The 12,471-nt window shown below is 43.2% G+C and overlaps 1 protein-coding gene across 1 annotated transcript in view; it reads right to left on the reverse strand.

The window, feature by feature from the left end:
* Positions 1-477: 477 nt before the first annotated feature.
* LOC140915215 (pancreatic lipase-related protein 3) overlaps positions 478-12,471 on the reverse strand; it is a 31,352-nt gene continuing 19,358 nt past the window's right edge. Inside the window, exons 4-10 of the mRNA XM_073354788.2 lie at positions 11,023-11,148; positions 7,807-7,941; positions 6,141-6,249; positions 4,068-4,184; positions 3,880-3,978; positions 1,027-1,138; positions 478-649 (exon numbers count right to left, since the gene is read on the reverse strand). Of these exons, the coding sequence (XP_073210889.2) occupies positions 478-649; positions 1,027-1,138; positions 3,880-3,978; positions 4,068-4,184; positions 6,141-6,249; positions 7,807-7,941; positions 11,023-11,148 (870 nt within the window). The remainder of the gene's footprint in view (positions 650-1,026; positions 1,139-3,879; positions 3,979-4,067; positions 4,185-6,140; positions 6,250-7,806; positions 7,942-11,022; positions 11,149-12,471) is intronic.

Consider the following 12,471-nt stretch of genomic DNA (forward strand, 5'->3'; position numbering starts at 1 on the left):
ATGAAATGGAGGGGGATCAGAGCTTGTGGGGGAGAATGGAGGGATGCAAGAAGCCCCTGGTGTGTGCAATCAGCTCAGTTTACAAAAGCTACAAAGTCTGCACCCTCCCAGTCTAGAAATACGCTAGATCAAACAGAATCATCACTCCTCCTGATCAACTTGAATACACAGCAATGACGAATGACTGAAATCAATCAACCCCACACAGAGTCTCCAGAGCTGCTGTACTTCACTGCATGGAGTTAAAATTGCTTTTTGGATGAAATCTATCTCCATGCAGAAAGCCAGCCGAATGCCTGGGCACCCTTGAACTCCCATTTAAGCTCTGTTTGGAGGGTTTAAATGGGACTGAAGTGGGCCTTGCCCTTGTATGCTAGTTCTTTGCGTAGGGGAGGATATCACCCTTTAGGAGCAAACTGTAATGTCAAATTTGGCTCTTTTTATAAATGAATAAAATGTAGTGTAAGACAAGTGTACTTACACATGTCCATCTTCTTCATTGATTATGTGGACCATTTCTGCTCCCAGTTGGGCCCAAAGCAGAGTAAATATATTCTTATTCCAGAGAAATTCAATCTTCGTAATATTTCTAGGGTTAATTTCAACATCGACGTACTTTGTATAAATGTTACCTTGATGAAGGAGTCCACTGCAAATAGGAGAGGAGAGGACACTATCTGATATGGTCAGGGGCAGGGGTTCTCAACCATTTTCTTTCTGAGCCCCCTCCCATGTTCTAAAAACTTCACAGCCCAGCTGTGCCACAACTGGTTTTCTGCATATAAAAGCCGGGGACGCTGTTAGAGGGTAGTAAGCAGGGCAGTTGCCGGGGGCACCGGTAGGGTGACCAGATGTCCCCATTTTATAAGGACAGTCCCGATCTTGGGGGCTTTTTCTTATATAAGCACCTATTACCCCCCATCCCCGTCCCCATTTTTCTTGCTATCTTTTCATCCTACTTGCAAACAGAGGTGTGAATGAAATATAGACACACTACAAAGCCTAGTCTTGTGCCATTGAACTTACCAGATAATTTGGTACTGCTTTGTGAACCTGTCTGTGCCATGGAAAACTATGTTTAGTTCCCCCCTCACTTTCTTCGTGCCAGACAGCTTGATAGATATTTTGTGGCTCCAACCTACATAACAAAAGCCAAATAAAAGTAGATTGCTGGCATTGTTTAGGTTCCTTACAGACTGCAAACAGTGACAGTTCTCTTTTTAAGTGTACTTTTACTGTTCTCATTTGAAGAACAGGCAGCTCAAGAGTCTCAGCAAGAATGAAAAGGAGGACTTGTGGCACGTTAGAGACTAACCAATTTATTAGAGCATAAGCTTTCGTGATGCATCTGAGGAAGTGAGCTGTAGCTCACGAAAGCTTATGCTCTAATAAATTGGTTAGTCTCTAAGGTGCCACAAGTCCTCCTTTTCTTTTTGCGAATACAGACTAACACGGCTGTTACTCTGAAACTCAGCAAGAATGGACTTTGGTAAACAGTTTAGTGTTTTTCCTTGGTTGTCAGAGGTCCCTTCCAACTCTGATATTCTATAATTCTATGATACTAGAGAGACATGGAAAACCACCACCATTCAGCTTATCAAAGGTTTATAACAGCAAAGAGAATTACAGCTTTAGATCATCTCATTTCAAACCCCCACCTCTTCTCCCCCCTCCCCATCCATTTGTCTAAATAATTACCCTTCTACACTTACTAGTAAAGGGTGGGTGTGCTCCTGTGTTTAAAAAATATTTTTGGTTTATTTTCTCCAGTTTAGCTGGATATTGATCAGCATAGTGACCCATCATTGGGCAGCCTTCTCTGGGACATGGGAAGCAGATTCCCTAGGGTAAAATAAGAGCGTCTGGGTAATGTGGAATATTTTTCTTTTCATCCTACTCTTGCAAGACTAAGGCTGAAGAGGTGGCCCTGAGGCTGCCAAAGCCTTGACCATTCTCTTACCACGCTACTGAACCCCACTGCGTTTGTGTCCTGTTTCTGATATCAGTTTATTTTCTGATTATTTATGCTTAACCATCTGAGGATGAAACAAACTAACTCTTTACCCATAACAATGAAGGGTGCACTTAACTTCCAGGTGGTGATGGTCTGAACTCTTCCATTTCAAACACTGCCTTTTTTTCAACCTGAGATTTGCACAAAACTTATGCGAGCCGTAACCCCCCACTGGAAAGTGTAGCGTAGGAGACACTGGCGGTTTCACCTCTACCAGTGGAATCATCGGATACCCAGGATTCCACCATTGGTGCATCTATATCTGTATCTCTATCTATATCTGTCCTGCCACATGCCTGCTCTCCACCAGCTGGCATTGCTTTATTGCTGTTGGAGCTTTGTTCTCCCCAAGTCCTGATCCCAGTCAGGCACTGGGAGAGCAGAGACTCCCTAGCACCTGACTCTGTGTGTGATGTGTGCACATGAAAGTAGAGTTGTTAATTTTTGCAGCTCACCCATTCTTGGGCTGTTCTGCTTACCGACTGGAAGAACGCGTATGTCCTGCAGGGATATCCGAGAAATCCATTGGGATGGAGGATACTTTGAAAATAAAACTGATGGCTGCGTGAATGATGGCATAAAAGGTAATGGGCCTCTGTTGAAACAAAATTCTGAGAGTCTGTGAAACCATCTTCTATTACATTTGGCCATGTAGAGCAAGGGTGGTTTTTTCTCCTTTATGACAATAATGAAAATGCTGGCTGGAAGGATAGCATGGTCCTGTAGCATTTCTGAAGGAGAATCTTATGGGTTTCTGGTTGTCAATAGCATACGAGAAGCTTGCTGCTTCAATTGACCCATGCACTGACTTCTCATAGCTGGAAAACTGGGTTCACCCCTGCCTAAGATCTCTTGTGGATATTGATCCATCTTAGAAGACAGCTACGCAACGCAGTATCGTTTTTTGTGTTGCAGCATGCCATAAAGCAGCAGTTCTCAAACTGTGGGTTGGGACCCGAAACTGGGTCACAACACCATGTTAATGGGGTAGCCAGGGCTGGCTTAGACTTCCTGGGGCCGAAGCTGAAGCATCACCGCCCGGGGCCGAAGTCCGAGGGCTTTAGCCCTGGGCGTCAGGACTCAGATTACAGACCCCTGCCTGGGACTAAGACCTAGGGCTTCGGCTTTGTCCCCTGCCACCTGGGGCTCGGGCTGGCTCAGGCTTCAGTCCCTCTCCTGGGGTCATGTAGTAATTTTTATTGTCAAAAGGGGGTCGTGATGCAATGAAATTTGAGAACCCCTGCCGTAAAGATGCAATTCAGATAAACTGAATAGAGTATAAGGGATATACAAGCTTTGTGTCCACCATTCCAAGCCATGTGGAAAGGGGATTCTTTCCCCCTTCTCCTTGGAGACGTTCAGCCCACTCTTTGGCTCAAGTTGCTAGAAGGAGGGGAGATGCACTCAGGCTCTGTGCCTTTGCTCAATGCCTTGTGGGTGCTGGATGCAGCGTGGTGAGAGGTGTCACTTGCAGCCTCTGTTCCAAAGTGGGAGCTACCGCTGCCCCACCATAGGTATAGTCATGAGCTTGTCCTCACCCTGGCCAGACACTTCCCCTTACAACTGAAGCACTAACTGAGCTCTGCCCCAAATCTGCAGTCAAATTATGGAAATTAAGGCTGATCCCACATCTTCTGTATGCCCATTTCTCCCCTCACGCTACCTTCAGGCCATCATGGCTGTCATCTGGCCCTCATTATTTCATGCTTTTTTCCCCACCCATCATCAAATATGCAAAAACATTATTTTTAAAATAAAACCCTCAAAAAAGCTCCATTTGTCATGGTCAGAACTATAATATGAACTGACACTGTGAGTTAATGCTGCAGATGTTTGAAGTAGATTTATCTTCAGCGAAGATTTACCTTTTTTAGATGGAATAATTACATCATCGCATCCAGGCATAATACTGCCTCCATTTGGGTAAAAGTCAAGGTGGCCAGAGGTATTAACTATTCCAGCTCCTGAAATACATACATGACATGGTGAGTGCCTCAGATAATTCAGTGTCATGACTGTTGCTGCAAATGTTTGCTTGTATGTGGGACCTTACCTACAGTAGGAAATTGAGCAGCATTACTATGAATAACGTCAACAAATCTTGCATCCGTAGGGTCCAATCTGACTTTTGGCGGAGTGCCTTCAAAAAGGGGCCCAGCGGGGTCCAAGCCTAAAGAGAAACAAATTATTCACTGTTTGATTGGAAAAAAATTGTACGTATGCAGAGCATCAGTTTCAAATGAAGTATATAATGCATGGTGAGGAGTAATGTAAACATGGGTTAGAACCCCAGGCCAGTGCACTGAACATTTTAATGTAATAAACATTTGTACAGTGTCAAAACACTTACAAAAATTCAGAATACTTCATAAAATGTAGTCACTGAAAGGAGAATGAAGTCTCGTTTCTCTTGGTTGTCTACTGTTTTTCCCAAGTGATCTAGAAGTGAGTCTCAATTTCTAGAAGGCAGCCTTTCTGCAAACTCATCCCAGCACAAGCAAAGTGCTATCAGTTAGTGTATAATGGTGTCATATTGCCAAGGATAAGGAGGGATTTTAACACAGTGATCCAGTTTCCTACATTTTCTGCTGGTGTGGAATGGAAGGACTAAAGAGTTTTTGATAAGTTATTTATTTGTATTTTAGTAGCACCCATGGGGCCCAACTGTAATAGGCGCATTACAAACGCAAAGTGAGAGACCGTCCTTGCACAAAGGAGCTTGCAATCTAATTAGAGAAAAGAAGCATTATCATCATTATCCCCCTTTTACAGATGAAGGACTGAAGCACAGAGCTTGTGACTTGCTCAAGGGCACACAAGAAGCCTTTCATAGAGCCAGGAACTGATCCATCCTAGTCCAGTGCCTTAATCACCAATCTCCTGTCACTAGCAGCAGTAACTACTACAAATGAATCTGGGGAAGTGTGGCAAAAAAACCAAAATACAACACAGGAATGCAGTTATAGCCTGTCTGACTTGCCTGGTTGTGCCCACAAATCCTTAGCAGGGTCCAACAGCTGTCCAGGGAGAACCACCTCCTCCCAATGCTTAGACCTCCATCGTGGTTTAAAACAAGAGCATGTGGTGGAATGGTGCTCCACTCTAGCAGGAGCCCCTTGCTGTAAGAGAACACCGGATCTGTGCCACAGGCTCTTCCTGCCTTAGGCAGAGCTAGTTTGGTGTCGGAGAGAGGTGAGGCTGTGACTACCCCCTTCCTATACTCTGCTGGAGCAGTGCTTGTCCTCATGGGAGTGCAGGGATTGCTGTCGCGCTCTGCTGCTGTGCAGGTGCATGTAGGGGTGGGGAAAACCAAGAGAAAGCACAGAAAAGTCTTCAGGGGACTTGTGTGGTTATTTCCTCTCAAAGGCCTGGGAAAAGGTCATTTAGTGGGATTGTAGCCCGTGTTCCCGCCCCACCTCTTAAACCCATTCAGAGCAAGACATATGTCTCAACAGTGGCCATTGGGAGACTCCTTGGATGAGACTCCGATGAAGTGAGCTGTAACTCACGAAAGCTTATGCTCAAATAAATTGGTTAGTCTCTAAGATGCCACAAGTACTCCTTTTCTTCTTGGAGGCAGAGTGTATCTGCCTTGTTAATAAGTCCCATCCCAATTCCCACTTCCACTGAAAGTACGTTAAGCAGAAACTTAAGTTTTACTTTGCAAATGGATTGGAAGGCATGGAAAAGTGTGTGTGGAGAGAAACTTGCCAGTCGTATCTCAGGTCATCATTTGCTTGAGAATACTAAAAATACAGATCTGCATAAGAATCCTTATTGTTGCTATTTTAATACTATTACTAAACCAATACAGATAACATTGCATTTTCAGTTAACAAACACAACGATAAATGTTGAATATCTACCAGTGTGCAGATGGACTAGTTTTTTTATTTAAATATTTTGCTTACTCATGTTAACACCGTAAAGAATGCATAGTGACGTCTATAGGAACAACACACAGAACGGGCTAAATTCCGCTGTGGCATAAGCAAGCACAACTCCTCATTGAAGTTGGTGAAGATACATCCACTTACGCCTGTTTGGCTCAGTAGGTCCAGCTTTGCAAACTTCTTTCCTCTTAAAGAACATACCCTGTAATGTTCCATCTTAGTGCCAAGCCTACCGGTTATTCTTTTGATGCCTCGTATTCTTCTTCCCGCATCTCCTGCAACATGTGCACCCAGACTATGGCCGATGATATGGATATGAGAAGGGAAGTATCGAAACATTTTCTGATGAGTTTTTGAAAAAAAGAAAATAGAACATATGTATTTAAATGTCAAACACAGAAGATGCCTTATTTTCATAGATTTTTACAGCCAAAAGGGACCATTGTGATAATGTAGTCTGACCTCCTGCATAACACTGGCCATAGGACTTCCCTGTATTAATTCTTGTTTGAACTAGAACATTTTAGAATAAATCCCATCTTGATTTAAAGATTTCCAGTGTTGGAGAATTCATCACAACCTTTGGTTAGTTGGTCCAGTGGTTAATTACCTTCGCTGCTAAAAATGGGCACCTTACTTCTAGTATGAATTTGTCTAGCTTCATGTTCTAGCCCAGAGGTGGGCAAACTACGGCCTGCGGGCCACATCTGACCCGCGAGACCGTCCTGCCCAGCCCCCGAGCTCCTGGACCGGGAGGCTAGCCCCCGGCCCCTCCCCTGCTGTCCCCCCTGCCCCGCAGCCTCAGCTCACTCGCTCCGCCGCCGGCGCAATGCTCTGGGCGGCAGGGCTGTGAGCTTCTGGGGCAGCACAGCTGCAGCGCCCGGCCTGACTGGGTACCTACTAAAAGCATTGGCAAAAGTTATAAGGAAAGTGAGTAACACTGTAAATTGAAAGCCTGGGATTCTTTCATTTAAAGGTAAAAGCATTTTAAAATACTGTAGCCAAAGTTTTTTCTGTTCCTCTATCAAGGAAGACAAGCAAATATGGCTGGATGCACTTATTCTGGTACATGCATAAGCAAGTTAGGTTCCTTAGAGGCTAACCAATTTATTTGAGCATAAGCTTTTGTGAGCTACAGCTCACTTCATCGGATGCATTCAGTGGAAGTGAGCTGAAGCTCACGAAAGCTTACGCTCAAATAAATTGGTTAGTCTCTCAGGTGCCACTAGTACTCCTTTTCTTTTTGTGAATACAGACTAACATGGCTGCTACTCTGAAACAAGTTAGGTTGTGGACTCCAGGCAACGAGTCACTGTCACTGTCAGTGTCACAAAAGTTGCAACTCCTTGGGTCAAATACACCCTTATACAGTGAATATACAAATACAGTTGAGAAAGCAAAGAAATATTACAAGGAGTCTGGTGCAAATAAATCTGTTAGTCTTTAAGGTGCTACCGGACTCCTTCTTGTTTTTAGAAAATGAGTACTTGTGGCACCTTAGAGACTAACCAATTTATTTGAGCATAAGCTTTCATGAGCTACAGCTCACTTCATCGGATGCTTGTTTTTGTGGATACAGATTAACATGGCTACCCCCTGATACAAAGAAATGTTGCCACCTGCTGGTCTTTTAAGTTATTTTGTCACTTCTATCATATTAATATACTATCTTTAGGACATATCTTAGTACCATGTGTGGCTGTGTGAGGTATCCCCATTTTGATGGTTCTCAACTATCTGCTGTGTTCTTCACTTCCCAAACATTAATTTTTTGAATCATACTTTACTGACCACAAGAAAACAGGATCAGAGCACAAAGACACCAGTTACATAAACCCATTATGCTCAAGTGACTCTTAGCTTTAAAAAGTAACTTAAAATTCACAATATTTTTTTTACCATAAGAGTATTTATGAAATAAGCAATCTCCGCCCCAACAACACGGATGTTGTTCACTGCACTGATGTATATGCCTTTTGCACCTTCTGCCCAGTCCACGGCAATGCAGTTCACATCTTCCACTTCCACTAGCAGCTAGTGTGTAAACAGAAAACAAAGAATGTACGAAAGCATACAGTAAAATACGGATTCAACTTAAACCTAAATGAATCATTTAGTAAATTGAGCATTTGGGTTGCTTGTTGTTTACAAAGGACAACATTTTACTGCAGCTCTTACACACATTAACCTGGGTCTTCTCATGAAGCACAATGTGATGAAAACTTTGACATTCATACAAACAGATGCCTGAACTTTAAAAGAGCACACTCAAAATATTTTTTCAATTTTTGTCGCCATAAACACTTATTTCAGATCAGAACTATAAACTGATTTATTGCAGTATACAATTTCTGGCTGTTTTGTTTTGTCTCTTCTGTAAACAGTTTAATGAAACCATTAATTTTTAAAGCTCTCTCTTCAATTCTGAAATAGGCAACTGACAGTGAGGGGCTTAGATCTGAGTGGGAGGCTTCTACAGCAGCTCGTAAAGTTAAGCCTGGTGACTTTCACACTGGAGGCTTACAAACGTCAGGGATATTACTCTCTAATTTCCCATCATAACTCAGCATTTACTATAATAAGAATGCAAACATGAAGGTTTGCACTGTGCTTCTATAGTCTGTCCTCTTCGCAAGGCAGTATGTCTGTGCTGACCCATGAACAGTGCAGAGAAGGAATCATGCCTTAGAGAGAGGATTCCTTCCCTGCTTCCTATTTTGTGCCACAGGACCAGTAATTAGATGCTGGTGGATTACTACAAACAGTTCAGCTGCTCTGCTTAGAGGAGCGAAGGCTCAACTTCCTGCTCTGGGGTGGGTTGGGGGTGGAAGCACATAGAGTGTCAGTTTGCCACTTTATGCCTAGACCCAAGGTTTGGGGAGGAGATGCAGGGGTTTGTGGGGTTCTTACTGCTCTCATTCCCCTCACCAGGTACATGGACCACATTGTAGCCTGGCCTTTTTTTTATTCAATGGATGAAGGTAAATTTGGGTCATATTATCCAGCGAGAGAGACTGTATGGCGATCTCTTATTTTTTCCATTTTAAGGTTAGTATTTTGCATCAAGAGACAGTATAAAACAGCCTCCACTGAGAGGACATTGAAATATTTAGTTTCACTTCTCTGCTGTGTATTGACTTTTCAAGATATTTTTGGTTGTGGGTTGTTTATTTTTCTGAAATGTATAAGATGATTCCAGTAATTGCAAGTAGAGCTCTTTGGAAAATATTTTCCTCTAGAAAATTTCAAATTTACACTGAAAAACTGACCATTTTAATTCAGAAAAGTTCTATTTTCTGAAAACTCAAAATATCCCTTAGAAAACTGATATTTTTCACAGTCATTTTGTCAAAAGTCCAATTTTCCTTTGAAAAATAGTTTTGATGGTAAATTTTCGACTTGCCTTAACTGAGAGTTCTCGGTATGAATTGTGTACTAAATCAGGCCAGCATATTGGTATTACTGTAGATTCTAGCCTTCACATGCTTTATTCTTTCAGAAGGATCTACTCAAAAGCAAACTAACTTTTGGATAAAATTTTTTTTAACTTTTAATTTTCAGTTTTGCAAACAAGCATTGTTGAGTTCAAGAAATGTGTGTGTCTGTATACTCTGTCTCTCTCTCTCTCTCTCTCTCTCTAGTTTTAAAGTTTGTCCTCTCTTCTGCATAGGGTGTAGAAAGTAACAAGACCATCTGTTAGCTTCAGCACAGTTAACCAAACCGCAAGGAGCAAAAAAGTTATTAAGGCTATGTCTACACTATCACTTGTGTGGATAAAATTTTTGTCGGTCAGGGGTGTGAAAAAAACCACCCGTGATTGACATAAGTTGCAACCACAAAAGCGCTGGTGTGGACCGTGCTATGTCGGCTGGAAAGAGCTCTCTCCTGTCAGCACAGAGCGGCTACATGGGAGTCCTTATAGTGGCGCAGCTGTGCTGCTGTAAGGTCTGTAGTGTAGACACTACCTAAGTTTCAATATCAGAAAGTTTGGAACAATGTAGGCTTGGCATGAGATCAAAATAAAATTAAACACCATCTCAATTAGAATAAAAATCCAACTTCTCAGGCCAATTTGCTAAGATGCCAATACTACAAAGACTTACACATATGCTTCATGTTGCTCTCTCTGAGTGGGCCCATTACTCGCAGTGTGTAAAGTTAAGCAGGTGTGCAGGCCTTCATAATGTCAGGGCCTAAGGTATTATCTACTTCCCGGTTACACAACAGTTAGCTTGATCCTGAGTATAAACTGATTTCCCCTGGAGCCTTGTGCCATAGGCTCTCTCTGCTTTTGCAGATTGCTGTTTGTTGAGGCCCAGACTTTCCTCTTTTTATTTTGCTGTGTAGAAGTCCTACTTTGGGAAGAAATTTCTTTTTCTCTGTATATATGTGCATATATCATTGCTTTCCATTCATTTGTCCAAAGTAGAATTTACTCCGTTAGACTGATGGACATAAGGAGCCATAATAATTCTGCAAGACTGGGGCTAAATTTTCGGGCTGGCTTGTGAGTGGTGATGTCAGAGGGATAGTACCCTCCAGCTGAGAGGTGGCATAGCTGAGTTGATAGCACACTGCCCAGGAATTCAGATGACTAGGGTTCTATTCCAGGCTCTGCCACCAGTCTGCTGGGTGACTATGGGTAAGTCATTTTACATCTGTGTGCCTCGTTTTCCCCATCTGTTAAATGGGGATAATGACACTGGCTGCCTTTGTAAAACACTTTGACATCGATGGATAAAAGGAACTATATAAGAGCTAGGTATTAGTATTGTTACCTCCCCCAACCACCCAGGAAGGAGTGGACGCCACAAGAAATATAGGTTTTTCTTCCAAAGCTGGACTACTACAAAAACATATGCACATCCTTAAACCCAGCCCTGCATTTTCATTTCCTGTGAAAGCCATATGGAATGTACAGTCCAATTCACTCCCACACCCACGTTCGTGAAAAGGGCGAGGTGATTATTAAAGTTGTTACATATGGTTTAGCACCCCTTGCCCATTAGTAACATCAAGTGGTTGTCAAAACGCAAGCTTAATATTAGCGTTTAAGAAACAGCGATTGAATGTGGCTGCAGTTAAAGTTGGAAATTATAGGATATTCTCTCATACCAAGCACATCTTTACCACCCAGCCACGTTTTCCGGTGCTCATGAATCCATGAACAATGAAGCGAGTTTTCCTATGTGAGCAGAAATGTGAGTCTTTGATAGTTGAGGGATGTATTGCAGAGATCACCTGTTTTGAGCAAAAACAACAGTAATAAATATCATCCTCTGTTTTGTCATCTTCCAACTCTTCTTAGCTAGGAAATAAAAACAAAATATGGTCCAGATCGTCGCTTATATAGGATGCTATCTTCACTCCTGGAAACCCCTGGGTCTCATTGGCTCCCCACAGCTCCCTGCCTCTCTAACCTCAGTCACAGCATAGTTCCTGTTCTGTCCCTGGTGCTCCACACTACTCCTCTCTGTGTACAAAGAGCTCTTTATACAGAGCCAACCAGTATAAGATAATCACAGTGAGCAGTACCCCACTGAGTATCCTCCTCCCAGCTCCTGCCTGCCCCCTTACTGACCTATCTCCTGACTCCCCAATTCTGCAGGGCAACTGAAGAGTGGCTTTGGGAAGTCACAGGCGATGGAATCATTGAGGTCGCTCTCCTCTCCAAATATGCTGGTACAGCTCCGTGCTAGGTACAGTAGTGGAGGCCTGTTGTACATTAATTTAGTATGGCCCTTTCTTCTGCTGCCAAAATGATCTCTAACCCTCAGTTTGGCTTTTTAAACTAATGTTAGGTCTATGTTCTGGGTGTGTGGAGAGAGTGGGACTCTGAAGCATTCCAGGACAATGCCCCTACAAGCTTAGTTTGAGTCATTTGTATTCAATGCAGGTTGAGCTGCTGGGCAATAATACAAGGTACATGCTACCTGATTTAATGTACTGGATAGCAGTAATGTTTTGTGTAACCCACTGGTGAGGGTATGTTACATGTCCTCATGTGCTCTCTCGTAGCCCTGGCTAGGGAGCTTTAATAGCTCCTGTCTTTACCTTCTGAGGTGCCCAGTTGGGTCCCTGTTGTGTTGGCCAAGATGGGTGGCTGTCACATTTACACCGTCACAGCTTGTGAAGGTTGCACTTTTTCTGTTCATGCATAACACAAAAGGCAAAATGTTCAGAAGTTCCTAAGTCCCATTTTTAGAAGAGTCTTGGGCTTCTAAGTCTCACTGAAAGTCAATGGGACTTAGGCTCCTAAGTGCCTAAGTCATTTTTCTAAGTCACTGAAGTGTATTTTGAAAAGGTGACCCCCTGGGCACGTCTCACTTCCACCCCCAAAGTGATATAGCTCTGGCTCAGTGGGATGGCACTAGTACTACAGTGTCTCTGGGGTAGCAGCAGAAGCGCTGGCTTCCTCACGCTGCTCCACTGCCTCCCCCTGACCTGCAGGATGAGATGGCCGTTCATGCTCCATGCCCGTTCAGGTTTTGGCTTCTGCTGAAATTGCCAACAAGGGCACCCATTAGGGTGGTGGTTTGTATGATGAAGGCAGCTATGTTCTGG

This window comes from Lepidochelys kempii, chromosome 7 (genome assembly GCF_965140285.1).
Source record: "Lepidochelys kempii isolate rLepKem1 chromosome 7, rLepKem1.hap1, whole genome shotgun sequence".
NCBI classification, from domain to species: Eukaryota; Metazoa; Chordata; order Testudines; family Cheloniidae; genus Lepidochelys; species Lepidochelys kempii.